The sequence below is a fragment of the Geotrypetes seraphini genome, chromosome 8 (genome assembly GCF_902459505.1).
Source record: "Geotrypetes seraphini chromosome 8, aGeoSer1.1, whole genome shotgun sequence".
Taxonomy (NCBI): Eukaryota; Metazoa; Chordata; class Amphibia; order Gymnophiona; family Dermophiidae; genus Geotrypetes; species Geotrypetes seraphini.
The window spans coordinates 135,833,028-135,859,743 of NC_047091.1; the positions used below are offsets into that span (position 1 = coordinate 135,833,028).

The following is a 26,716-nucleotide window of genomic DNA, read 5'->3' on the forward strand; positions in this document are numbered from 1 at the left end:
GGAAACTCGCTTTGATATGTTCCAACCCCCCTCCCCTCCCTAAGGCCAGCAGCGCTGCTCCCCTCCCCCCCCCCCCCGAGAACAGGCACCCTCCCCCCGCGATCCGGCACCCCCCCAACCCACCCGAACCCTCTTCTTTAGTGTAGCCTCCGCACCGGCACCAGCATGTCCTGTGCGTTGGTGCCCACAGGACATGCTGGTGCCGGTGCGGAGGCTACACTAAAGTATTGAGGGTTCAGGTGGGTTGGGGGGACCTCGGGTCGCGGGGGGGGGGGCGTTCGCAAATCGAGGCGCGTTCGGTTTCCGAGGTGCCGATTTTGCAAATGTTTTGCTCATCTTGCAAAACACTCGCAAACCGGTGCACTTGTAAACCGAGGTACCACTGTATTTTATTTTAATTCAGGGGTGTCCAACCTTATGGCTTCCCTGGGCCGCATTGGCTGAAAAAACTGTTTCTGGGGCTGCACAAACACGCAAAGGCTGCAGCAAGACAGAGGAGGGAGCTGGCAAGACAGTAAACACCCCGGGGGCAGCAGAGGAAAACACTGCATTGCCCTCGACCAAGGCCACAAAAAATATTTCATAGGGCCATAAGTTGGACACACCTGTTTTAATCAATTTAATAAATTACTTAATTTAATAAAATAGTAATCTGAAATATTTTTATAAAAAATGAGTCATACCTACATGTGTGTAATCAAAACTAAATTATAATTTCATTTTGAATTGTAATACAATAAATGTGGACTCAAAATTGTAAAGTGCATAACATGTACAAACGTAACATGTGCAAACTTAAGATTATAAAGTGCATAAGTTCTTTGATAAGTTAATTGATCTTTATAAGTTCTTTATCCGTATCAACGTTGATGATGGCAGGTTCCACTATACAATAAGCTAAGTGTTGCCTTCTCAACATATAATAGTTATCTTGCATACAATTTATTCAATGGATTGCAGTAAATGCATGCTTTAGGAACACATTTCCAGTTTCATTTATTTATAATTACAGTCATAATTATAATCATAAATTTATCAAAATAGATCAATTAACAAGTTTTGTATGCACATGCACGTTATGCACTTTATAATCTTAAATTTGCACATGTTATGTTTGTACATGTTATACACTTTACAATTTTGAGTCAACATTTATTGTATTACAATTCAAAATGAAATTATAATTTAGTTTTACTTACACACATGTAGGTATGACTCATTTTTTATAAAAAATATTTCAGATTAGTAATTTATTAAATTAAGTAATTATTAAATTGATTAAAATAAATAAAGTACAAGTTTTTTAGTGGTAGGGGGTGGTGGACATGAATGATTACAACGGTATACAAGACAGGAACCTGGAATGGTATCATAAGAGGTTCCAAAGATTGAAGTCTGTATAAGAACATAAGAAGTTGCCTCCACTGAGTCAGACCGAGGTCCATCTCGCCCAGCGGTCCGCTCCCGCGGCGGCCCATCAGGTCTGCGACCTGTGAAGTGGTTTCTGACCACTTCTATAACCTACCTCAAGTTCTATCTGTACCCCTCTATCCCCTTATCCTCCAGGAACCTATCCAAACCCTTCTTGAATCCTTGTACAGAGTTCTGGCCTATCACTTCCTCCGGAAGCGCGTTCCATGTGTCTACCACCCTCTGTGTAAAAAAGAATTTTCTAGCATTTGTTCTAAACCTGTCCCCTTTCAATTTCTCCGAGTGACCCCTAGTGCTTGTGGCTCCTCTCAGTTTGAAGAATCTGTCCTTATTTACTCTCTCTATGCCCCTAAGGATTTTGAAGGTTTCTATCATGTCCCCTCTAAGTCTCCTCTTCTCCAGGGAGAACATCCCCAGCATTTTTAACCTGTCAGCGTATGGAAAATTTTCCATACCTTTTATCAGCTTAGTCGCCCTCCTCTGCACTCCCTCGAGTACCGCCATGTCCTTCTTGAGGACCAGTATTGAACACAGTACTCCAGGTGCGGGCGCACCATTGCGCGATACAGCGGCATGATGACTTCCTTCGTCCGGGTCGTGATACCCTTTTTGATGATGCCCAGCATTCTGTTTGCTTTCTTTGAGGCTGTCGCACATTGCACCGATGGTTTCAGTGATGAGTCGACCATCACCCCCAGGTCCCTTTCCAGGTTACTCACCCCTAGCAGTGTTCCCCCCATTTTGTAGTTGAACATCGGGTTCTTTTTCCCTACATGCATGACCTTGCATTTCTCTACGTTAAAACTCATTTGCCACTTTTTTGCCCAGTCTTCCAGTCTCGTTAGGTCCCTTTGTAGGTCTTCGCAGTCTTCCTTGTTTCTAACCCTGCTGCAGAGTTTGGTGTCATCAGCAAATTTGATAACCTCACATTTTGTCCCCGTCTCCAGATCGTTAATAAATATATTGAATAGTAGAGGTCCCAGCACCGACCCCTGCGGAACTCCGCTCGTGACCCATTGCCAATCTGAGTATTGGCCCTTGACTCCAACCCTCTGTTTCCTGCCCGCTAGCCAGTGTTTGATCCATCGGTAGATATCCCCTTGCACCCCGTGGTTCCACAGTTTTTTAAGTAGCCGTTCGTGAGGTACCTTGTCGAAGGCTTTTTGGAAGTGAAGGTAAATGATGTCTATGGATTCACCCTTATCCATCTGACTGTTTATTCCCTCAAAGAAGTACAGCAAGTTCGTGAGGCACGACCTTCCCTTGCAGAAGCCATGCTGGCTCGCCTTCAGTTGTCCATTGTTTTCTATGTGTTCGCAGATTGTGTCCTTTACCATTGCTTCCATCATCTTTCCAGGAACCGAGGTCAAGCTCACAGGCCTGTAGTTTCCCGGGTCACCCCTTGATCCCTTCTTAAAGATGGGCGTGTCATTTGCTATTTTCCAGTCCTCTGGGATCTCCCCAGTTTTTAGGGAGAGGTTACATATTTGGCGAAGTGTCTCTGCTATTTCGTTTTTCAGTTCTTTTAGTACCCTTGGGTGGATGCCATCCGGGCCTGGTGATTTGTCGCTCTTTAGTCTGTCTATCTGTCTGTGGACATCCTCTATGCTTACCTCTAGTTGTACCAGCCTTTCGTTGTGTTCTCCGTTTATAATCATCTCGGGTTCTGGGATATTGGATGTGTCCTCTCTGGTGAAGACCGACGAGAAGAATTTGTTTAACCTTTCAGCTATCTCTTTTTCCTCCTTTATCGCTCCTTTCCTGTCTCCGTCGTCCAGTGGTCCCACTTCCTCTCTGGCTGGTTGTTTCCCTTTCACATACCTGAAGAAGGGTTTGAAGTTTCTTGCTTCTCCTGCTAGTCTTTCCTCATATTCTCTCTTTGCCTTCCTGACCTCTCTATGACATTCTTTCTGGTGTCTTTTGTGCTCTTCCTGGTTTTCCTTTGTTGGATCCTTTTTCCATTTCTTGAAGGATGATTTCTTGTCGCTTATCTCCTTTTTAACCGCAGATGTTAACCATGCTGGGTTTCTAGTTCGATTTTTCTTTTTGCACCCTTTCCTAAACCTTGGGACGCACAGGTCTTGTGCCTCGAGCACTATGCCTTTAAGCAGTGTCCAGGCTTCACCTTCCCTGAGTTGCTGCTGAGCTTTTTTCCTACCATTTTCCTCATGTCCTTGTAGTTTCCCTTTCTGAAGTTGAGTGCTGTCGTTTTGGTTCTTTTCACCTTTGATGTTCCCATGTTTAATTTGTACTGGATCATGTTGTGATCACTGTTCCCTAATGGTGCTATTACCACCACTTCCTTTGCGGGTCCTTCTAGCCCGTTGAGGATTAGGTCTAGAGTGGCATCCCCTCGCGTTGGTTCTGCGACCAGCTGCTCCATGAAACAGTCCCTTATCGCCTCTAGGAATTTAGTTTCTCTCGTGCAGTTTGAGTGCCCAATGTCCCAGTCTATTCCCGGATAGTTGAAATCCCCCATAACTACCACCCTTCCACTTTTGCACACCTGCCTCAGTATAATATGATATGTCCACCACAATTTTTCTCAAACACTTTAACACTCAATTTGGATTATGATTTAATTACAATCTTTCTAAATATTCATAATAATATCTTGATTTACATTTTTCAATTCAGATACTATAGTGGTGTTCATTTTCGAATTTGAATGGAGTTAGTTCTGATGATTTGATAATTTTATATATTCAATAGATTATTTTTCCCTTTATCTAATTTGGTATACAATTGTAGGGTTGATATATGGTTAAGGCCTTTCTATATAATAACAAAACTCAAGGAGTAGCAGCATTCCATGCTACAGATTCAGGGTATCTCTCTATAACCAATTCCAAGTGTGTACTTTACTCATATATCACATCATTTCAGACCTTCATGTTATACTTTTTTATTTACTTTCTTTTGGACCTCAGAACCACCCTCCTCCATCCGTTACTTTCGTGTTTTAAAACGGTGAGCTTCACAGGTGTAATATCCTCACTGGCCCGTATTAATTGTTCAAATGCAAATTTAGCACTGTTTTAACACTTTTTTTTTTGTTTTGTTTTTTCTACATTTCAGTTTGTACTTAGCTTGTTTGTTAGTGCAGCGGTAGGACCCGACATGTTTCGCATCCGCTTCGTCAGGGATCCTTACAAGCCGCTAACATCCACCCCGCTCAAAGTTTAAATCGCAAAGACTTTGAGCGGGGTGGATGTTAGCGGCTTGTAAGGATCCCTGACGAAGCGGATGCGAAACATGTCAGGTCCTACCGCTGCACTAACAAACAAGCTAAGTACAAACTGAAATGTAGAAAAAACAAAACAAAAAAAAAAGTGTTAAAACAGTGCTAAATTTGCATTTGAACAATTAATACGGGCCAGTGAGGATATTACACCTGTGAAGCTCCCCGTTTTAAAACATGAAAGTAACGGATGGAGGAGGGTGGTTCTGAGATCCAAAAGAAAGTAAATAAAAAAGTATAACATGAAGGTCTGAAATGATGTGATATGAGTAAAAGGAAGTAGTACACACTTGGAATTGGTTATAGAGAGATTGGTTGAGTTCCAAGTCTTAAGATATTAGCCTTCAGTTGCTGGGTATACAGATTCAGGGTAAGCAGTGGCTTCCTCCATGTTTTCTCAATAACAGACTATGTTGTAATATTTGAAAATGAATAAAGATTTATTAAAAAAAAAAAAAAAAAACAGACTATGGACTTTTCCTCCAGGAAATTGTCCATACCTTTCTTAAAACCAGCTATGCTATCCGTTCTTACCACAACTGCTGGCAATGCGTTCCGGAGCTTAAATATTCTCAGAGTGAAAAAATATTTCCTCCTATTGGTTTTAAAAGTATTTTCCTGTAACTTCATTGAGTGTCTCCTAGTCCTTGTAATTTTTGATGGAGTGAAAATCGATCCATTTGGCATTCTGTTCCACTCAGAATTATGTAGACTTCAATTCTATCTCCCCTCAGCCATCTTTTCCAAGCTGAAGAGCCCTAACCTTTTTAATCTTTCCTCATACGAGAGGAGTTCTATCCCCTTTATCATCTTGGTTGCTTTTCTTTGAACCTTTTCTAGTATAAAGTTTAACCTGGCCCTAGGCAAGGTCTGCTTGCAGCATAATATAAAAACAGTAGTTTCTTAGTTTCTGGGCTGTTCCTTTTATTGAGTATTTTTCAGCAAATGTAAGTCAAACATTTATATGTTATATCACAACCAATAAAAAAAAATCCACAATGGGAAGCAGTGTTCCTTTATATTAATTTTGTAGACTCTCTGTGCATAGTACAAAGACATTTTTTAGACCATTTGTGCTCTTCCTTCTCACTGCTTTGGTTTTCCTTGATCAAGAGGAATGTTCCAATCCTTAGGGGGATTTTTCCTGTTGTTCCAGACTGAATCATGCTTCTGCTTTTCCAGCAAACGGTTCTTCTCACTCTGCTGCAGGGCATCCTGAAAACCCAAAATATGTCTGTTTAAAGCATCTGGGAACATTTAATAATTAACTGATAATACTGTATTTAACTATATATTACACAGAGCAACATGTTACTTCTGTAATTTATAAATTCATAGGCCAGTTTGTAAAAGGAGTTATTTCTCTAGATACTGGTGAATGTATGTATAATACTTGGTAACCTACCCCATAAAACCTTCACCATGAAACTCTATGGATCAGAATCAATATGCTTCAGATATGGTGCTCAAAAGTGGGCCCCATGGGCTGGACAACATCGTTCAAGCAACTGGGGAAGAGCAAAGGCGGATCTGAAGTAATCAGGACAAGGATGATGCAAGAGGGGGGAATCCACATGGGGGCCGAATTGCTGATGAATTCCATGATGAAAAGGGCCACCTGAGCTGCAAAGAATATACCATTGGAGCATGGAACGTGAGAGGGATGAACATTGGAAAGCTGGACATTATCAAGGGGGAAATGGAAAGAACGAGCAAGGAGGTAGTGGGAGTCGGTGAACTGCATTGGACTGGACTGGATCTGGGACCTTCAGCTCAGACACTACATCATTTATTACTCAGGCAATGAGACAGAAAGGAGGAGAAAGGCAGTTCAACAAAAGGATCGCTCCCAATACATCAATGATAGTCATGTCCATTCACATAAGAGGAAAACCTCTGAATGCAACCATCATTCAAGTCTATGTACCAACAGTAGACGTGTCACAGCAGGACATTGGGGAATTCTATGCGCAGGTCCAAAGTACACTCGAAAGAACCCCAAGAAAAGACATCATGTACATTATGGGCAACTTCAATGACAAAGTTGAAGAAGGAGAGGATGCAGGAGTGGTTGGCAGGCATAGCCTAGGGGAGAGGAATGAAGCTGGGGACCACCTTGTGCAGTTCTGCCAAGAGAACAAGCTTAGAATCACTAACACCTTCACCCAGTCGAAGCGGCACCTCTCCACCTGGACATCCCTAAATGGGCAGCATCGCAACCAAATTGACTACATCATATGGCAGCAAAAATGGAAGGGATCAATTTTCTCTGCAAACAACACTACCAGGTGCAGACACTACATCTGTTCATCAACTCCTTGTAGCCAAAGTCAGGGTCAGACTATGCAAGATCAAGTATCCAGACATGCAGAGGAAGTTTGATGTCAATGAGATTCCTGTGCAGTATGCAATTGAAATGAGTAACATGTTCAACCTGCTCAGGAAGGAAGGAGGGGCCCCAGATGAATTGTCAGCAAAGATCAAAGGAATTATCACTGAAACAGCTCAAAAGTATGTGCCTACAAGAAGCCAGTATGTGGCAGGAACTGGTTAACTGCAACCACCTTCTATATAAGAAAATACTTCTTTACAGAAAGGGTAGTAGATAAATGGAAATCTCCTGCTGGAGGTGGTGGAGATGAAAATTGTATGTGAATTCAAGATGGCAGGCATGTGGGATCTCTTAGGGAAGAGATAAAGCACAGTTACTTACCGTAACAGGTGTTATCCAGGGACAGCAGGCAGATATTCTTAACGCATGGGTGACGTCACCGACGGAGCCCCGGTACGGACCTTTTTAACTAGAAAGTTCTAGTTGGCCGCACCGCGCATGCGCGAGTGCCTTCCCGCCCGGAGGAGAGCGTGGTCCCCAGTTAAGATAAGCCAGCTAAGAAGCCAACCCGGGGAGGAGGGTGGGACGTAAGAATATCTGCCTGCTGTCCCTGGATAACACCTGTTACGGTAAGTAACTGTGCTTTATCCCAGGACAAGCAGGCAGCATATTCTTAACGCATGGGTGACCTCCAAGCTAACAGAGAGGGAGGAGGGATGGTTGGCCATTAGGAAAATAAATTTTGTAACATAGATTGGCCGAAGTGTCCATCCCGTCTGGAGAAGGCATCCAGACAGTAGTGAGTAGTGAACGTGTGAACTGAGGACCAAGTGGCAGCCTTGCAGATTTCCTCGATGGGCGTGGAACGGAGGAAAGCCACAGAAGCAGCCATAGCTCTGACCCTGTGGGCCGTGACAGCACCTTCCAGTGAGAGACCGGCCCGAGCATAACAGAACGCAATACAGGCAGCAAGCCAGTTGGAAAGCGTCCGTTTAGAGACAGGACGACCTGGACGGTTAGGATCGAAGGTCAGAAAGAGCTGAGGGGACGAGCGGTGAGCTCTGGTACGGTCAAGGTAGTATGCAAGGGCACGCTTACAATCCAGCGTGTGCAACGCCTGTTCCCCATGATGAGAATGGGGTTTAGGGAAAAAGACAGGCAACACAATGGACTGGTTGAGGTGAAAAGCCGAGACCACCTTGGGAAGGAATTTAGGATGGGTACGCAGAACCACCTTGTCATGGTGAAAAACAGTGAATGGTGGATCGGCGACCAGCGCGTGCATCTCACTAACCCTCCTGGCAGAGGTGATGGCAATGAGGAAAAGCACCTTCCATGTTAGAAGTTTGAGCGAAGTTGTGGCAAGAGGCTCAAAAGGGGGTTTCATGAGGGCTGATAAAACCACATTCAGGTCCCAGACGACAGGAGGAGGCTTCAGAGGTGGTTTGACATTGAAGAGGCCTCTCATGAACTGGGAAACCAGTGGATGAGCCGTGAGAGGTTTTCCGAGGATAGGCTCATGAAACGCAGTGATGGCACTGAGGTGGACTCTGATTGAGGTAGACTTGAGGCCAGCGTCGGACAGAGAGAGCAAATAGTCCAGTACAGTTTCCACCGCTAATGAGGTGGGATCGTGATGATGCAGTAGACACCAAGAGGAGAACCTGGTCCACTTCTGATGGTAACATTGGAGGGTGGCCGGTTTCCTGGAGGCATCCAAAATGCGACGGACAGGCTGAGACAGATTCTCTGGAGAGGTCAGCCTGAGAGAAACCAAGCTGTCAGGTGGAGCGAGGACAGGTTGGGATGTAGTAGAGACTGATGCTGCTGTGTAAGTAGAGTAGGAAACACAGGAAGAGGAGCTGAGCTGGAGCAGGAGGGAGAACCAGTGTTGGCGAGGCCACCGAGGAGCGATGAGAATCATGGTGGCTCTGTCCCTGCGGAGTTTGAATAACGTCCGCAACATTAGAGGCAGTGGAGGAAAGGCATAGAGGAACCGATCCGTCCAGTCGAGCAGGAATGCATCTGGGGCCAGACGATGAGGAGAGTAGAGTCTGGAACAGAACTGGGGCAGCTGATGGTTGTGAGGAGCTGCAAAGAGGTCCACCTGAGGAGTGCCCCAGAGAGTGAAGATGGAGTGGAGTGTGGGAGGATCCAAGGTCCACTTGTGAGGTTGAAGGATGCGGCTGAGATTGTCGGCCAGGGAGTTCTGTTCGCCCTGGATATAGACGGCCTTGAGGAAGAGACTGCGGGCCGTGGCCCAGGTCCAGATGCGGATGGCCTCCTGACAGAGGAGGGGAGATCCGGTGCCGCCTTGCTTGTTTATGTAATACATGGCGACTTGGTTGTCTGTGCACAGGAGAAGAACCTGAGGGTAGAGAAGGTGCTGGAAGGCCTTGAGAGCATAGAACATGGCTCTCAGTTCCAGGAAATTGATGTGATGTAGACGCTCCTGAGGGGTCCAGAGACCCTGGGTGCGCAAATCTCCCAGGTGAGCTCCCCACGCATAGGGGGAGGCATCCGTGGTGATGATCCTGGAGTGAGGGGGCAGATGAAAGAGGAGACCCCTGGAAAGATTTGAGGAGTTCAACCACCATTGAAGAGATTGCTGAAGAGACGATGTCACAGAGATGGGATGAGAAAGAGGATCCGTGGTCTGTGACCATTGGTTGGCCAGAGTCCATTGAGGTGTCCGGAGGTGGAGTCGTGCCAGAGAAAGCACATGGACCGTCGAGGCCATGTGGCCCAGGAGGATCATCATATGCCGAGCTGGAATAGAGCGACAAAGGAGCACCTGACGGCAGAGATGGAGCAGGGTCCGTTGGCGGTCGGAGGGAAGAAACGCCCTCATCAGAGTGGTGTCGAGAACTGCTCCAATGAACTGAAGTCGTTGTGTGGGAAGCAGATGCGACTTGGGGTATTTGATCTCGAATCCCAGGAGATGGAGGAAAGAGATGGTGTGCTGAGTGGCTTGTAGCACAAGCGGAGACGTAGGTGCTTTCACCAACCAATCGTCCAAGTAGGGGAACACCTGGAGGTTGTGAGACCTGAGGAAGGCCGCCACCACAATAAGGCACTTGGTGAACACCCTAGGCGATGATGCGAGGCCAAAGGGTAACACTTTGTATTGATAGTGGCGGTGCTGTACCTGAAATCGGAGGTAGCGACGTGAAGTCAGATGGATTGGAATGTGAGTGTAGGCCTCTTTGAGGTCTAGGGAACATAGCCAGTCATGTTGAGAGAGAAGAGGGTAAAGCGTGGCCAGGGAGAGCATCCTGAACTTTTCCTTGACCAGACACTTGTTGAGGTCCCTGAGATCGAGGATGGGACGGAGGTCTCCCGTCTTCTTGGGTACCAGGAAGTAGCGGGAGTAGAATCCCTGACCCCTTTGGTCTGGGGGAACTTCTTCGATTGCATTGAGAAGAAGGAGGGATTGGATCTCCCTCAGGAGGAGTGGAGTTTGGAAGGAATGAGAAGCAGACTCTACGGGAGGATTGTCTGGTGGAAGAGTCTGGAAGTTGAGGGAGTAGCCGTGGCGGATGATGTTGAGTACCCACTGGTCTGATGTGATGACCTACCAACGGTTGAGAAAAATTGTGAGGCGGCCTCCGATAGGTTGAGGAAGAGGCACCGAGGATTGGAGAATGGCTATGCTCTGGAGAAAAGAGTCAAAAGGGCTGAGATGGTTTTGACTGTGGGAGAGGCTTGGCCAGTTGGTGAGACTGTGAACGTGCTTGAGATTGGTGCTGCTGACGAGGTCGGCGAGGCTGTTGATGCTGAGGCGGGTTGAGGGGTCTGGCCGAAAACCTGCGTTGGTAGGAAGACTGCTGTTTGTAGGGGCGAGCAGGTGGAGTCTTCTTTTTGGGTTTGATCAGGGTATCCCACCTGGTCTCGTGTGCCGAGAGTTTCTGGGTAGTTGAGTCCAGGGACTCCCCAAAGAGTTCATCACCAAGACAAGGTGCGTTGGCTAGGCGGTCCTGGTGATTGATATCAAGGTCAGAAACCCTCAGCCAGGCCAAGCGCCTCATGGCGACAGCCATGGCAGAGGCTCGAGAGGTCAGTTCAAAAGAGTTATAAATGGATATCACCATAAATTTCCAGAGTTGGAGTAAGCTGGAAATTTGCTGTTGAAAAATCGGGATCTTACGCTCAGGGATGTACTTTTGGATGGAGGAGAGTTGTTGCACCAAATGCTTCAGATAGAAGGAGAAGTGGAAGGTGTAATTATTAGCTCTGTTGGCAAGCATGGAATTTTGATAAAGGCGCTTGCCAAATTTATCCATCGTTCTGCCTTCTCTGCCAGGAGGTGTGGAGGCATAGACACTTGAACCCTGGGTTTTCTTTAAGGTGGACTCCACAAGAAGGGATTCATGGGGCAGTTGAGGTTTATCGAACCCCGGGATAGGAATGACCCTGTACAAACTATCCAGTTTTCGAGGGGCACCCGGTACCGTGAGGGGGTTTTCCCAATTCTTGTAAAAAGTTTCCCGTAAGATGTCGTGTACAGGTAACTTTAAAAATTCCTTGGGAGGTTGTTCGAAGTCCAGGGCGTCAAGGAAAGCCTGGGATTTCTTAGAGTCGGACTCTAAAGGAATAGATAGAGCTGCCGACATTTCCCTTAGAAATTTTGTGAACGAGGACTGTTCAGGTTTGGAACTGGTATCGACCATCGAGGGTTCCTCGTCTGTTGATGAAGCCTCATCATCGGTACCGGGTGGGGATTCTTCCCATAAGTCCGGGTCCCTGACGTCGGTGTGCACGGGGCGGGACGGTGGTGCGGACAGCTCAGTGTGGCGAGTCTTAAAGAGAGATTTGCCAGAGCGCATCGAGACGGTACCGGGGGAAGAAGACCGGTGCTGGTCCTGGTCACGGGGGGACTGTTGTCGGTCTCGATGTCGGGGAGGGTCTGCATCAGAGCGGGGTTGCACCGGAGGATGAAGTGGTTCAGCCGCGAGTACCGGCATGGAGGTGTTCAACGGTACCGATGGTGTCGACACCGGTGGTATGGTGCGAGGCTCGGGCCGGTCCGGTACCGGAAGGAGCGGGGCCAATATTGCGGGCAACAAGTGCTGGAGTTGCTGTTGAAGTTGTTCCTGCAATTGACTATGAAGTATGGCCGCAATGCGGTCGTCCAGAGGAGGCACCGGTACCGCTTTTTTCTTTTTCGGTACCATAGGTGCCGCTCCATGCCCCGGCGATGAGGAGGCAGATGACGAGGCACTCACCGAGATCGGGGCGGAGCGTTTGCGGGGTTGGCGTGATGCCGGGAGGACCGGCGTTGCAGGTGTGGCAGGAGGGCGCTCAAGGGAAGTGGAAGGCTTCTTAGCCGGCTTACCTGGTGCCAGCGACCCCGAGGATGGATCAGGCGTCGTCGAAGTAGTCGGTGCCGACTTTTGTGGTGCCGATGACGGCGCGGCCGATTCCATGGCAGACCCGGTACCGAACAGGATGTTCTGTTGGATCTGCCTATTTTTCAATGTACGCTTTTTAAGAGTAGCACAGTGGGTGCAGGTGTCAGCCCGATGCTCTGAACTCAGGCACTGTAGACACCAATTGTGTGGGTCAGTGAGAGATATCGGGCTTGCACACCGCTGGCACTTCTTAAAGCCCGGCTGAGGGGGCATGAAGGGAAACACGGCCTCCGCAAAATCAAAACCGGAGGCCTGTATGGTGGCAACAGGCCCCGCCGGGGCCGGCCCGAAAAATAAGAGAAAATAAAGTTTTTTGTTTTGTTTTTTTTACAAAAAAATAACGAAAAAGAAACCCGAAGGGAAAAAGAACAAAAAAGGAAGAGAATTTCACGAGCGGGAAGGCAAAATCTGAAATTTCAACAGCCGTTGAAACACATGCGTCTTCTTCGCTCCGCGGAAACGAAGAAACTGGGGACCACGCTCTCCTCCGTCGGGCGGGAAGGCACTCGCGCATGCGCGGTGCGGCCAACTAGAACTTTCTAGTTAAAAAGGTCCATACCGGGGCTCCGTCGGTGACGTCACCCATGCGTTAAGAATATGCTGCCTGCTTGTCCTGGGATAATAATAATAATAATAGTTTTTATATACCGCAGGACCGTGAAGTTCTATGCGGTTTACAATTATTAGAAATGTTACAGATTAAATGGAATAAACAAAGTACAGACTTAATTATTGATAGTTCTAGCGATCATTTGTTGAGGACTGAGATTGTATAGGTTGGTTTCCTAAGTATTTCAGGAACAATGTGTTTTTAGGCGTTTCCTCAATTCCACATAGGTAGTGGACACAAGCAATTGTTCAAGGTCTTTACCCCATAGTGCTGCTTGATGTGTGAGAAGATGTTGGTGATAACTTTTAAATTTACAACCTCTGACCGGTGGAGAGACAAAGTTCGGATGTGAGCTTCCTTTGTGTCTGTTGGTTGTGAAAGAAAAAAGGTCTGTTATGTATTTAGGGGCTAGGCCGTTAAAGTACCTTGAAGCACAAACAACCAAATTTGAATTTCACGCGTGCCTCCATCGGCAGCCAGTGTAAAAGTCTATAGGAAGGTGTCACATGATCAAACTTTTTCAGTCTACAGAGTAGTCTGATCGCTGCATTTTGAACTAGTTGCAGTTGCCGGCGTATACTTCTGGGGGAGTGCCAAGTAGGCGATGTTACAATAATCTAGTTGACTCAGTATAATTGATTGTACCAGAATTCGGAATGATGAGCCATCGAAGTAAGCTCTGATGGACCGAAGCTTCCAAAGGGTGTGAAAAGAGTTTTCTGCTCAAGGAGTCTACCTGGTTTTTCATGGTCAGGTTCTGGTCCAGTGTTACTCCCAATATCTTCATAGATATCTAAGGTTATTGATGCACATTGGTGCTTTAGTGTCAAGTGGGTATGGCGATACTATGAAAAATTTTGTTTTCTCTTGGTTTAGTTTTAGTCTGAATTCAGTCATCCATTGCTCCATCCGATTTAGTACTTTTGTTGCTTTGGGGGTGACTTCTGAGACAGAGTTGGTGAATGGGATAATTGTCATAAAGTCGTCAGCGTAGCTAAATAGTGGATAGTGGGGAAGGGCAGACTAGATGGGCCATTTTGCCTTTATCTGGCATCATGTTTCTGTTTCTAAACTGCTGCATTGATTTAAAAGCTCCAACATACAAGGGTAAATCAAAAAGTAAAGGCACAATACATTTAACAGCTTTAATAGAAGTTAACTGTGAGCAATTGAATATATCACTTTTCCACATATAGCAAATTCCTCGTCTTGCATGGGAACTATTGTTCCACTAGCTTCTGCATTCTTGTAGAGATGTTTTTCGGCTGCTCACAAAGCCAGGTGAGAACCGCTTCATTGTACTTTGGTCTTTTGCTCTCCAAGTTGCAGTGATGCACCCATGTCTCATCACCGGTGACAGTTCTCTCCAGAATATTGGATACCGTCTCAAGACCTGGGTCACAACCGCCACACGCTGTGGCTTGTGTAGATCAATAAGCTGTTTGGGAACCCATTGTGTGCAAACTTTCCTGTATCCCAAGTCATCATGCATTATGGCAAACGCAGATCCATAGCTGATATCCAAATTTGCAGTCAATTGAGACACTGTTATCTGTTGGTCTTCTCTAATCAAGGCATCCACCCCGTCAATGTGCTCAATAGGCAATCAGAATGACCTTCGTCTGTTACACTTGTTCCTGCTTTAAACCTTTTTACCCACTCATAAACCTTTTGTTGATTCATGGTGCTATGTCCATATTGAGTCGATATCAGATGGTGAATTTCCACAGGTTTCACTCCCTCTACCCAAAGAAAGCAAACTACTACACATTGTTAGGCAATGATGCAATCTGGCAATGGAACATCCATGTTTCTGACTTTGTGGCTGCCACACGACTAAAGGCCAAGCACTGCTATTGAACAGGCAATGTACGAGTACATGTCACTAGCTCTCTTCCAGTTATCGCGTAATTTAACAATTGCCTTTAATTTTTGATCCGCCCTTGTTTCTGTAATAAAGCTCTAGCACTTATGATGGAGCACATTAGACCATTGCAACATATTAATCTGGTTTATCAAATCTACTAATAAATAAAAGATCATTGTAGTATCAAAGTGGTGTACCTTCCTTCACTGTACATAGACAAGAGAATCGCAAGACAACTGTAAAACAGAATGACAGAAGAGACAAACAATAGGCAAAGGGATGCACATCACAACAACCATATCCTTAAAGACAACAGTATGCAGACCAAATCCATATTAACAGATAACATAACAACAAGGGTAAGTTTTATTAAGAAATTATTACAAAGCAACTGTGATAGTGATGCTAGTTGGTACCTCTGAACCATTTTTTTTTTCTCAAAACCAACATGAGAGACATGTACAGCATAAACCAGTTGTAACATAACTCTTTGATACAAGGCTAACAAATCCCACAATACAGCATACATTAATCTCACCCCCAACTTCCTCCCACCCCCCCATGAGGTTTCGTGTAGTCCCAAAGCCAAAAAGAAAGTCATGTGTAATGTCCTTGGGCGTCACTCCAAACAATATATGGTTTCCATTGCATCAGCAGGCGACCTAAACAATGATATTTCATAGCTGTCAGCTTCGACATATGGAAAACAATCAATTTTCTGTAGCACCTGTGCCCGAGATGAGGTTGAGGCCTGTCGCCAGGAAGCTGCTAACACTAAACGTGCAGCTGTAACCATAGTTGCTATCATTTTATAAAACTTAGAGGGTACCCCAACAAGTTTCATATTCAGTAACGCACATCCCATATGTTTTACAATGATCACCCCACAAATGTCTGACATCAGAGCAAAGACCATATCCCAATAAGAGCCCACCCTAGGACAGGTCCATCAAATATGTTCAAAGGACCCTTGGCCTACACACTGACACCAGCACCAATCAGAAATTCTGGAGTAAATCCTATGTAGCCTTAGTGGGGTGTAGTACCACGGATACAGTAATTTGTAGCCATTTTCAACCATATTACTTGCAATTGAAACTTTAAGTAAAGAGCGCAAGGTAATCTTCCACTGCGCCGGTGTAAAAGTTTGCTGTAACATATCCTTCCAGTGGGTGATCCTAAGATATAACCCCTCCCACTAGACTCCACTCATAGTTTGTCCCAAGCAGGATTAACTCGAAGGAGGTCCGGCAATGCTTTTCTCTTAAAATCAATTACTTGATTGTATTGAAAAAGTTATGCAGCCATAAGGCCATAGTCTTCTTGCATATGGGATGCTGGGATCAATGGGACAATTTGTGATTGAGGGTACAAAGTAGCCAACCCTCCTGTCTCACATAGTCTGGATCTAGAATCCATTTGTCCTAGGTCAAACCCCTCTCCCACTACCACTGGAATTTGGGCAAAATAAACTTGGCCATGAAATAAGCAGTCCTGAAAAGAACTCCAAGCAAAGGAGTAACATGGGGGTCATTTCTCAAATCCAACTCAGGGCAAGCCAAGGAAGATATCGCAAAGGCACATCTCCCATAAGCCAGGTCTCCATTTAAACCCAAGTTTTGTGTATTTCCTGCTGCCACGCTATTAAATATCTAAGCTGCACAGCTAGATAGCAATAGTAAAATTGGGGAACCCACCCCTATCCCTCTCAACTGGAATAACATTGCTCTTTGAACACGCAGTAGCCTATACCTCCAAATAAAGGAGAAAATTCTGGGATGAAGAGCAGCAATAAAGGACTTAGGGAGCAGAAGGGGCAAAGCTGAAAATAGAGAAATCGAGGCAAGATCATGTAAGAATCTCCCCAATCTGTCCCGAGGACTGCACATCAGCCCCATCAGGCCCTTTGATCTGGGAAATGTGATTCCTCAAATGCTTCCTCTTAATATTATGAGCCAATAAAAGCCCTGCCCTATTACCTGTCTCAAAAAATTCTTGTTGCAACACTTGGAGTGGCTGTGAAATAGCTAATAAATCCAAATTTTGAAGTTCATCTTGAGGTGTTTAATTTGATCCCATACAGCCTGTCTCTCCCCACCCTGCTTATGTTGAGCCTCCAAAGCAAACAGTTGCCTCCTTAAATTCCCATACTTCAAAAAACATTCCCTCTTGCAGAAGGACCCAAAGAAATCACTACCATATATGACATTTCAAACCTTCCCAGAAATTAACCAGGGAAATCTCAGTACAGTTAAACTGGATATAGTCCTTAAGATTTTCCATCAATTGTTGGATATTGGCTGGATCCAGTAGGTGCCCATCATCAAAAGGCCAAATCTCTTGCCATGTTCTTCTAACCTACACCCCCTAACGTAAACCAAACCAGGGCATGGTCCGACCAGATCCTAACTTCCACCCTCACATCCTGCAACCTCATCAAAAGATGCACTGACACTCCCCAATAATCAGTCCAAGAATGAGTTATGCACTTCCAAAATGTAATAATAATCTCTCTCGGTTGGATGCAGATGATGCCATGGATCCCTCAGGCCCCATGCTTCAAAAAGGTCAACCAGTTTCTTCCTATCCAGATGCCCATGCCTGACCTCTTCCCCGGAGTTGGCCAGAGTCGGATCCATGGTGAGATTAAAATCACCACCCAGTATCAAATGACCCTCCATCTTATGATGTAATAAAGTACTCAACTCAGAGAAAAATGTTCCCTGGTCCATATTGGATGCATAGAGATTAGCACAAGCAAATAATTGCTGCTCTATAGTAACTTTCAAAATCCAATATCTCCCATACTTACTCACTACCTGCAATAAAAATCCCCACCCCATTCTTTTTCCCTGGTGAGATATCAGAGGCCAAAAATGGGGATATTTTTTATGATGTAATAAGTGTTCATAAGATCTTTTCAAATATATGTTTCCTGAATAAACCCCACCCCAACCCATAACCTCTCAGCTTCTTTAAATAAAAGTTGCCATTTTCCGGGGACATTCAGACCCCGTACATTAAGGGTCATCTAACGGATCTCTTCAGAGCCCATACCTCGGGAAATTATCAATCGCCCATGGAGTCCCAATGGGCAACCACACAACAGAAAACAGGATCTCCACACCAACCACCCAAGTTGCACAATCTCCCACCTCCAGAGCCACACAGAAGCTCAACACCCTTTCCCCACCAACCACTGCCTCCTCCCCAACTTCCCCTACAAATTCCAATGGTCACTAGCTACAGAGCTAGCTTTAAACACTATAGGTCTTTTTTTTTTTTTTAATATGTTTATTGAGGAGTCAACAAGAGAGACCAAGAGTACAGAAAGAAGAGAGAGCAAAACGCAAGTCAACAGAAATACAACAGGCTAAGCAATAGTGTAAAACACCTCCAGAAAAACCATTGCACTTAATCCAATGCAGCAACAAATTGGTCCTCAGGGCAACCCCATCAAAATTTTTTGTTTTCACACATAGAACAAACAAATTAACCCCTCAGGAAAATCCCCAAACCAGAATCTCATCATTCACCAGTACAAACACACCATCCGCACACACATACATACTCTACAACCAAACCCCCATCAGCCAGACCCCCCCCCCTAAACCCTCCTCGCTGGAAACTATAGGCAGATGTAGAAAAGCCTGCCATAAGGCCAGGTAGGCTAGTACCTCAATATTTGTAGAGTGCTTGTAGTAACTAAGCTCAAAGCGGGCTAACTCATGCATTTGATGTATCCAACAATCCAGGGGTATGGCCCCCGTCTGGGTCCAGTATTGTAAGATCAATCGTTTGACTGTCAACAGCGTCAGGTGGATAAAGCGCCTCTGAGGAATCGTGAGGCCCTGGTCCTCTAACAGAGTCTGATCTCCGAGCAATAATGTCTTATAATCCCACTCAATAGTTCGCTGGAGAACCAGCCTAAGCTGCGCAAAGGAAAAATTCCACAAAGAAAGCTCGGGACATTCCAAAAAGGAATGAAGGAATGTCCCCGGGGCCCCACTGCATTTAAGACACGTGGGTGTCTCCCAAAGACCCATTCTAGCACCCCGGGCTGCAGTAATATAAGCTCTATGAAGGATTTTAAATTGGGTCTCCTGCCAGGCCGCAGACTTCACGAAGGTATGAAGAGTGTGAAACAGCGTCAAGAAAGTGTCAGGGGTGTAGTGGGAAGCCATATCCTTGTTCCAAGCATCGCACAACAAAGTCAGGTGCTCCTGGGACGCCGACGAACGCACCACCCGATACCAGAGTGCAAGTGAGCTCAAAGTAGACGGTGTGCGTAATAGGTATACATCCAGGCGTCCACAAGACCACTCCGCTCCATAGTGTGAGCAAAGACTCTGAAAGTAATGGCGGGCCTGTAAATAGGCAAAGAAGTGAGTTTTGGGTACATCCCACTTATCCTGAAATTGTGCAAAAGAATCAAATACCCCCGTGTCTGTATCCATCAGATGCGAGAGCGTAAGAGCCCCCCGCACTGCCCAATCAACAAATGGGGATCTCCCCGCTCCCGGTAAGAACTCCGGATTGCCTTGCAGTTGCAGGAAAGGCGATGCCCGGGGAGATTTCGACTGCGCTCGTCGCCACCACTGCCAAGCCTGGTGGAGAGGGTGCAAGAACCGAAGTTTAGAAGACATGTCCCCCCGCAATCCCCCCGGGGAATGCAGAAGGTTCAAGAAAGTGTAAGGTGCACTCCACCCCTCCAGCCAGCTCCGTGGAGAAAATCTGGCCGACCCTGTCACTCCCTCATAAATAAAACGCATTAAAGCTGCCACGTTGTATGCCCGGATGTCAGGAAGCCCTAGCCCTCCCTCCAACTTAAAAAGGGTCAATTTAACATAAGCAATACGGGCAGTCCGACCGCGCCAGAGAAATACAGAAAAAAAGAGAGCGAAGCCGTCGGATATCACGCTGTAAGATCCAAAAGGGCACCATTTGAATAGGGTACAGTATCTTAGGCAGTAAGATCATTTTGATGAGCGCCGCTCTCCCCACAAGGGACAGTGGAAGATCCCGCCACGTGTGACACAAAGCCTGAATCTTATCAAGTACCGCCAAGATATTACTCTGGTACATCACCCCAGGGTCTGGGTGCAGATAGATACCCAAATACCGCATGGGGGCGGTCACTGGAGGTATCTGCAAGCCAGAGTGCCACGGTTCCCACCCTAACCCCGTCAGAGGCAACAATTCCGATTTTGCGCAGTTCACTCGGAGACCGGAGAGGACACCGAACGCCGATACTAGCTGCAACGCCACCGGCAGATGAATGGGGGCCTGGTCCAAGAAGAGTAAAATATCGTCCGCAAATAAAGTAATACGGCACTCCGACCCACCTATGCAGATGCCCCATAGGGCAGGGCTGGTTCGAATCTTAATAGCAAGCGGTTCTATAGCTAGGACAAACAGTAGGGGGAGAGAGGGGACAACCCTGGCGAGTGCCCCGGCAAAGTGGAAAGGACTGCGAAAGGCTGCCATTAATAATAAGCCGAGCTTGCGGCTCCGTATAGAGTCCTCGAATCCAGGCAAGGAAAGTCCCAACCACACCATACTCCTGCAACACCCAAAAAAGATACTGCCAAGAAATGCTGTCAAAAGCCTTTTCCATATCAAGCCCTACAATCGCGGATGTACCCCCGCTCCCCCTATGCTCATGTATGGCGGTCAACGCTTTCAGGAGATTCATCGATGCATAACGCTGAGGTACAAATCCCACCTGATCAACCTCAATGAGCTGAGGGAGAAACATATTAAGCCGAGTCGCCATAATAGACGCCAACAACTTAACATCTTGATTTAATAAGGATATCGGCCTATACGAGCCGACCTGCATGGGATCCTTTCCCAGCTTCAGGAGCAGGGAGATATGAGCAAGATTATGCGGGACGCCCGCCGCCGCAGTAGAAAGGAAGTTAAAATAATCACCCAATGGTTGTACAAGCAAGTCGGGCAAAAGTTTGTAATACTCCGGACCAAATCCATCGGGACCAGGCGATTTAGTAAGTTTTAGCTTTTTAATCCCCATTCGGATTTCCTCAGAGGAAATGGGAGCGTTCAACTGCTCCGACTGAACCTCAGACAACCTCGATATTGGCAAATCCCGAAAGAAGCTATCTCGTTCTTCCATCGTGAAGTCCTGTTTCGCATAAAGTGCACTGTAAAAGTCAACGAACTGCTCTCGGATATGCGACTCCTGAGTGATGGTCTCTCCCCTCGAATTCTTAACCACCCGGATAATTTGCTTCTTCCGGTAAGGCCGAACCAGATTCGCTAAAAGTTTGCCTGCTTTGCCGCCCTATCGATAAAGGTGAAATTTTTGATAAAAAATATCCTGTCGGGCCCTAGCATCCAGGATCTCGTTAATTTGAGAGCGTAGGGAACGAATCTTCTGACTATCCGGTCCCTTTAGCGTCACTCGGTGACGCTTGCGGAGCTCGGCCAATTGCCCCGTCAATGCGAGAAGTGTCTCCCCCTGTTGTTTCCGCCGTACAGCCACAAATTGGATGATATGACCTCTCAACACAGCCTTCGAGGCTTCCCAGAATACTGCCGGATCCACATCAGAGGTATTGTTATGCAAGTCATAGTCCTCCCACTTGTCTCTCAAATATTCTCAAAACTTCTGATCGCTGTAAAGGGAGGCCGGGAATCGCCAAGTTTTATCACCCCTGCGCTCCGTGACCTCTATGGTCACCAGGACCGCAGAATGGTCTGATAGAACAGTATCCTCAATAGAAGCCCTATCCACTCGGTGAAAGAGGCCGTGGGATACCAGAACATGATCAAGTCTAGAATACATAGAATGGGGATGAGAGTAGTACGTAAATTCCCTATCAAAAGGATGGAGAACTCTCCAAGTATCCACCACCGCCAATTGAGTACAGAAAAAATTCACCCCTCGCTGCTTGTGATTTCGAGGTCTCGGCCTGGCAGGAGAACAATCAACCAGCAGATCAGCTGTGACATTAAAATCACCTCCCACAATCAGTTGGTAAGAAGGGAACTGCGCCAGGATGCCCAGCAGCCCAGAGTAGAAGCTATGGTCATAAACATTCGGAGCATACAAATTGCAAAAAAGAAATTGAAAACCCCAAAGATCCCCTGCGACCACAATATATCTGCCCTGTTTATCCTGAATTGTTTTATGAACGTGCAAGGGCAAGTTTTTATGAACCAAGATAGCCACACCTCTCTGGCGGCCATTGTAGGCTGAGTACTTCATCTCCCCCACCCATTCCCGGCGCAACTTCTCATGCTCAGCACACGTGAGGTGGGTCTCTTGAAGGAAAGCAATATCCACCTGACGCTGCCGAAGCCATGTGAGAATTTTCTTTCATTTAATAGGAGAGTGGATACCATCAACATTAAGAGTCACCACTGTCAAATTAACCATAGCTGTGCAGCATACAGAGCCACCGAAAGTGCCGCAATATAGCTAAAGAAAGTGAAAGAAGAGACCAGGCCCCCCAGCCAGGCCCGGCCCCCTTCAGATGAAGTGCCCACAGAATCCAGCAATCCCCTACTCTCTCCCCTCCCAACCATGCACACACCAACCAAACACACATCCACCCCCACACATCCACCCCATTCACTCCCCCCAGCACTGCCCCTCGCCTCCCACCCCCCTCCCCCTCCAGCACACCCTGTCCCCCAGCATGCATTCCTAGAAACAGACCCCCAACCTACCCGGAGACCCCCCCCACCCCCTATGTCTACGTCCCCCCCAGCACCACAGTGCAACAAAGTCAAACAGGCATTGTTAACAAGCAAAGGAGTACTGTCGAATAACATTGCAAAAATAAAGTCCAACTATGGTCATGGCTGGAAACTTCAGCAAGTGGTATAGGGCACCAGGCAGATCCAAATGCGAAGGCCCTAGGCAGCAGTCCTCACACCGCCTCCCTCTGCCAATAGACTCAGTCAGTGCAGCTATACGGAGGGCAGGAGGCAGGAACAACAAATCCTCCCCCAAAGGCACTGCTGTTCGAGCGATGGAATATAAGACCCATAAAGTCCCGAGCAGGCAAGTCTGAAGGGAAGCTCAGTCCTAGCAGCACTTCTCCCAGCGCGATGAATTCCCAGGAGCTCGAAAGCCCCAACAGGCCAAACTGTTCCAAGCCTGAAAAACGAGCTCAAGCAGGCAATTTCTCCAAGAAAGCCCTGGCCTCCTCCACCGTAGAGAATGAGTGGTTCTGACCATCATGCCAGACACGCAGGCGGGCTGGAAACACCAGGGCAAATTTGATCCCCCGATTATGCAGGTCGGTACAGCAGGGCGACATGGCCTTACGCAGAGCAGACACCCTGATGGAATAATCATTAAAGGCTAGTACTTTAGAGTCTTCATACTCCAGGGCCCCCACCTTCCGGAACGCACGGAGCAGCGAGTCCTTCTCACGCCAATTCGTGTAGCGTACAATAGCCACACGCGGTCTCCCGGCTCCTGAGACCCTCTCTCCAACGCGGTGGGCCCGCTCGCAGGCAAACTGGGAGGCAGCCCTGTCAAGGCCCAGAGTCGTCGGCAGCCAGTTGCTGAAAACATCATAGAGCGCCGCCTCCGTGACCGATTCTGGGATCCCAATGAGCCGCAAGTTGTTCCTTCTGCTGCGGTTCTCCTGGTCATCTAGTTGGGCTGCCATCTCCTGGGTCTGGTGTTTCAGAGCCGCCACCTGTGCCGCCATGTTCGCGCACGTGTCTTCCTGATCGGACACGCGCTGCTCTACTGCATTCAGGCGCCGAGTATGTGAGTCAAACTTTTCATTCAGTTCCTCCACTGCCGATTTAATTTTGTTTAAACGATCCGCCAGAGCAGCCGACACCGATTTAGTAATGTCGGTTATCCAGTCCCCAGCCGGGATCGTAAAAGTAGCCTGGTCCGCCGCCATCTTGGAGGAGGTAGTCAGAGTTTTGTCCCGGGATCCCCGAGCTGGTTTTATAGGCATACCCGGTGTGCCACGATCTCCTCAGCACTTCGGGGGTGAGCGACACCGTTTGCACAGCAAAACCCACCGAAAAAGCCCCCGGGGAAACCAGATTGCAGGCAATAATCGCTGATTAAAGAGGGGATGAGGCGGGAGCTCTCCACACAGACATCTGCTTAGGTAGGCTGCTTCACGTGACCCCCACACTATAGGTCTTAATCTATACCAGTCCACTGAAAGAAATGGTCCATTCAAGTGGGCATGGTGCCCGCAGACATGTCCGAATGGTGGTGCAGCCGCTGGCCACTCTTATCTCCCCTCCGTCATCTGGGTTGATTCTGGGATCCATTCTTCGCAAACTGGGAGGTCTGAGGCAGATCCTCCATATCATTCCACAACTGAGCCTCTTGTAGCAATTACTGTGCCTCTCGGGGTGTCATAACCTTATGCATTTGATTGCAGAAAGCAAAGCCAAACGAGTAATGCCATTTATATCGAATGTTATTCGCCGTCAGGCATTTCATAATTTCCCGAAATTCACGCTACTTGTGAAGAGTTGAAGCAGACATGTCCATATACATCTCGATTTTTGCGCCTTCCCAATCGATATGGCCCATTTTCCTTGCGCCACAAGCACTTTTTCTTTCACCGGAAAATGATGAAAGAAGACTATCAGATCCCTGGGGTGATTGGCAACAGCAGATCCCACTGCATGGTGCACCCGCTCAAATTCAATGAGGCATTTCCAAATCAGGGAACGCCGCTTACAAAAATTTCTCACATATGGTGCACATTAAATCCTCCACCGCCAAGGACTAATGTTGCTCAGGGACACCACAGGCCCATAGGTTGTTACTCCGGGCCCGATTCTCACTGTCTTCCTGTTTCAGCAAAAGGTCCTCATACTTTTCCTCCAGCTCTTTGCAACGTTGCTGAAGTTGAAGCAGCTCTTCGTCATGATCCTGGGTCCTTGAATTCCCCTAGTGTTGTCCCATATCTTGCATCATTTTCTGCAAAACATCCAAGTCTTTATGTATTTCATGCTGCATGGATGCCAAAGTCGCTTTAAGATCCTCAAACCATCCGTGCAGTTCTGTTCACGACACTGGACCCTCAACTCTCCACCAAACTGTTGTTCACATTCAGTAGCTGCAACTCCTCGGGTCACTCGCCTACAGAGCCACTGGTAGCTTGTGTCGGGGAGGCCACATCCACATGGACCGTGGCCTGATATGCAAATGAGCATAAGTCCTGTTTAAGCTTTTTGCCAAGTCGCTGTCTAAGAAAGCCAAAAAAGACTTCCAAACTGCTAATCATAAGCCAATTTTAGCCCAGAGAAGTGGAGCTCTAAAGTCATGCTACCATCGCAGCAGTGACATCACCGAAGTCCCTCTGAACCATCTTTGATGTAAAAGGGCATTGAGTGGGCCAAGTTAGCTTTAAATATCATTTTGTAAAGGCTTGCAGAAAGAACAGCATTCACTTAGGTCTAAGCAGTAAAATGCAAATCACAACAGGTACTCTCACCATTAATAAAAAGGATACAGGTATATTTAGGGATTGTACAGTACTGCTGAGTAAATAGTATTTCATCTCTCTTGTTCAAATAAACTACATATCAGCAATATTCAGTTGAGGGTTAATACCCATGTGCCTTACCTTGGCATCTGTGCTTCTAGTTTTCTCCCATTCTCTGCACATGGAATAATCTGCTTTCCACTGTTGACAGGATGGAGCTTCACCATAGGTATAATAATTATGAAAGATATTTTTTAGACTTCTACAGTGTTTCCATTCATACCAGTAATCCTCACAGGCTCTTGGTGGCTAGCAGAAAAAAAAAGAAATTAGGTAATGGCCAGCAGCTTCTGAGAAAATAAAATTTAACCAGATGTTTGAAAGCGACATCCACCCCCTATGAAGCTCCAAAAATGATCATATTATAGCTAATAAGGTAGAATTTGCTCCCAGATTTCCATATCAGGAATGGCAAAGCTTGGTGGCTAACCCTTGTTTCCTTTCCTCCTGGACACAGTCCCCCATGGGTACTTTTAACACAAGATACTTATTTCCTTAACACAGTTGTTTAACCTGCAAGCCACACTACCTCAAAACAATCTAGGGCTCCAATTCCATTCATTTATGGAGTACCAAAAAATACTTAGTCCTTTTGGCCTGCTGCCCCTGCAGCTAAGTAGCTCCTGCTCACTCACTCTCTCCGATCACCAAGTTCAGACCATTTGTTAGCTTTATGCAGTCTCTACGGATTAGCACCTTGCCCCTTCCCTATTCCCCTCCTTTAAAGTGCACCTCTTTATGCAAAGTCCTTTCTTGTCTAAGGATAGTCTTCTGCTTCTTCCCTGGACTAATTCCATTGCTTGTTCCTCTGGGCTTTCTAGCTTTGGAGGTAACATTGGGAACCTCTCACCTGCTGCCCTTTTCTCTCTCCAGGGTTGTAGCTTATATTGAGACTTTTCTCAGGAAGGAACATTAACCACACCGTATCACCTGGTTGCTGAGGAAACCTAGAGATTCTCAGGCTATTCTGAGAGGTGAAGTAGCAACTTTCAGCCCACCTCTTTTGCTTTTAGCTTATTGATTAAGGACCCAACAAGCCAAGTTCCTGCTTTCTGTGTGCTTCTTCATGGGAGGAATATAATAGTCTTTTCAGAAAAGTACCCATCCTGCCCATTTTCTACTTAAGGGTAAGAAAGGAGAAGAATCTTCCTCTCAGGGACTGCCTTTGCTTCTGGTCTTACTCCCTTACAGGACCTGGCTACCAGTGCTGCCTGATTCAGGAAAAAAAAAAATTTTGATTCGATTCAACTATTGAATTGGTTTATCGATTCGATTTTCCTGCCCAATTGAGTGTTTGTTTGTTTTTTCAAACATCC

The 26,716-nt window shown here is 46.6% G+C and overlaps 1 protein-coding gene across 5 annotated transcripts in view; it reads right to left on the reverse strand.

Annotated features, from left to right (window-relative positions):
- Positions 1–5,278: 5,278 nt before the first annotated feature.
- Positions 5,279–26,716, reverse strand: part of C8H22orf39 (chromosome 8 C22orf39 homolog) — a 32,159-nt gene continuing 10,721 nt past the window's right edge. For 2 of the 5 annotated variants that reach the window (XM_033955154.1, XM_033955153.1), the window contains 2 exons: positions 25,482–25,649; positions 5,284–5,887 (listed from right to left, as the gene is read on the reverse strand). In XM_033955154.1, the coding sequence (XP_033811045.1) occupies positions 5,759–5,887; positions 25,482–25,649 (297 nt within the window). In that variant the 3' untranslated portion in view covers positions 5,284–5,758. Of the gene's footprint in view, positions 5,888–25,481; positions 25,650–26,716 lie in introns of all 5 variants that reach the window. The other 3 variants (XM_033955151.1, XM_033955155.1, XM_033955152.1) reach the window with 3 other exon arrangements.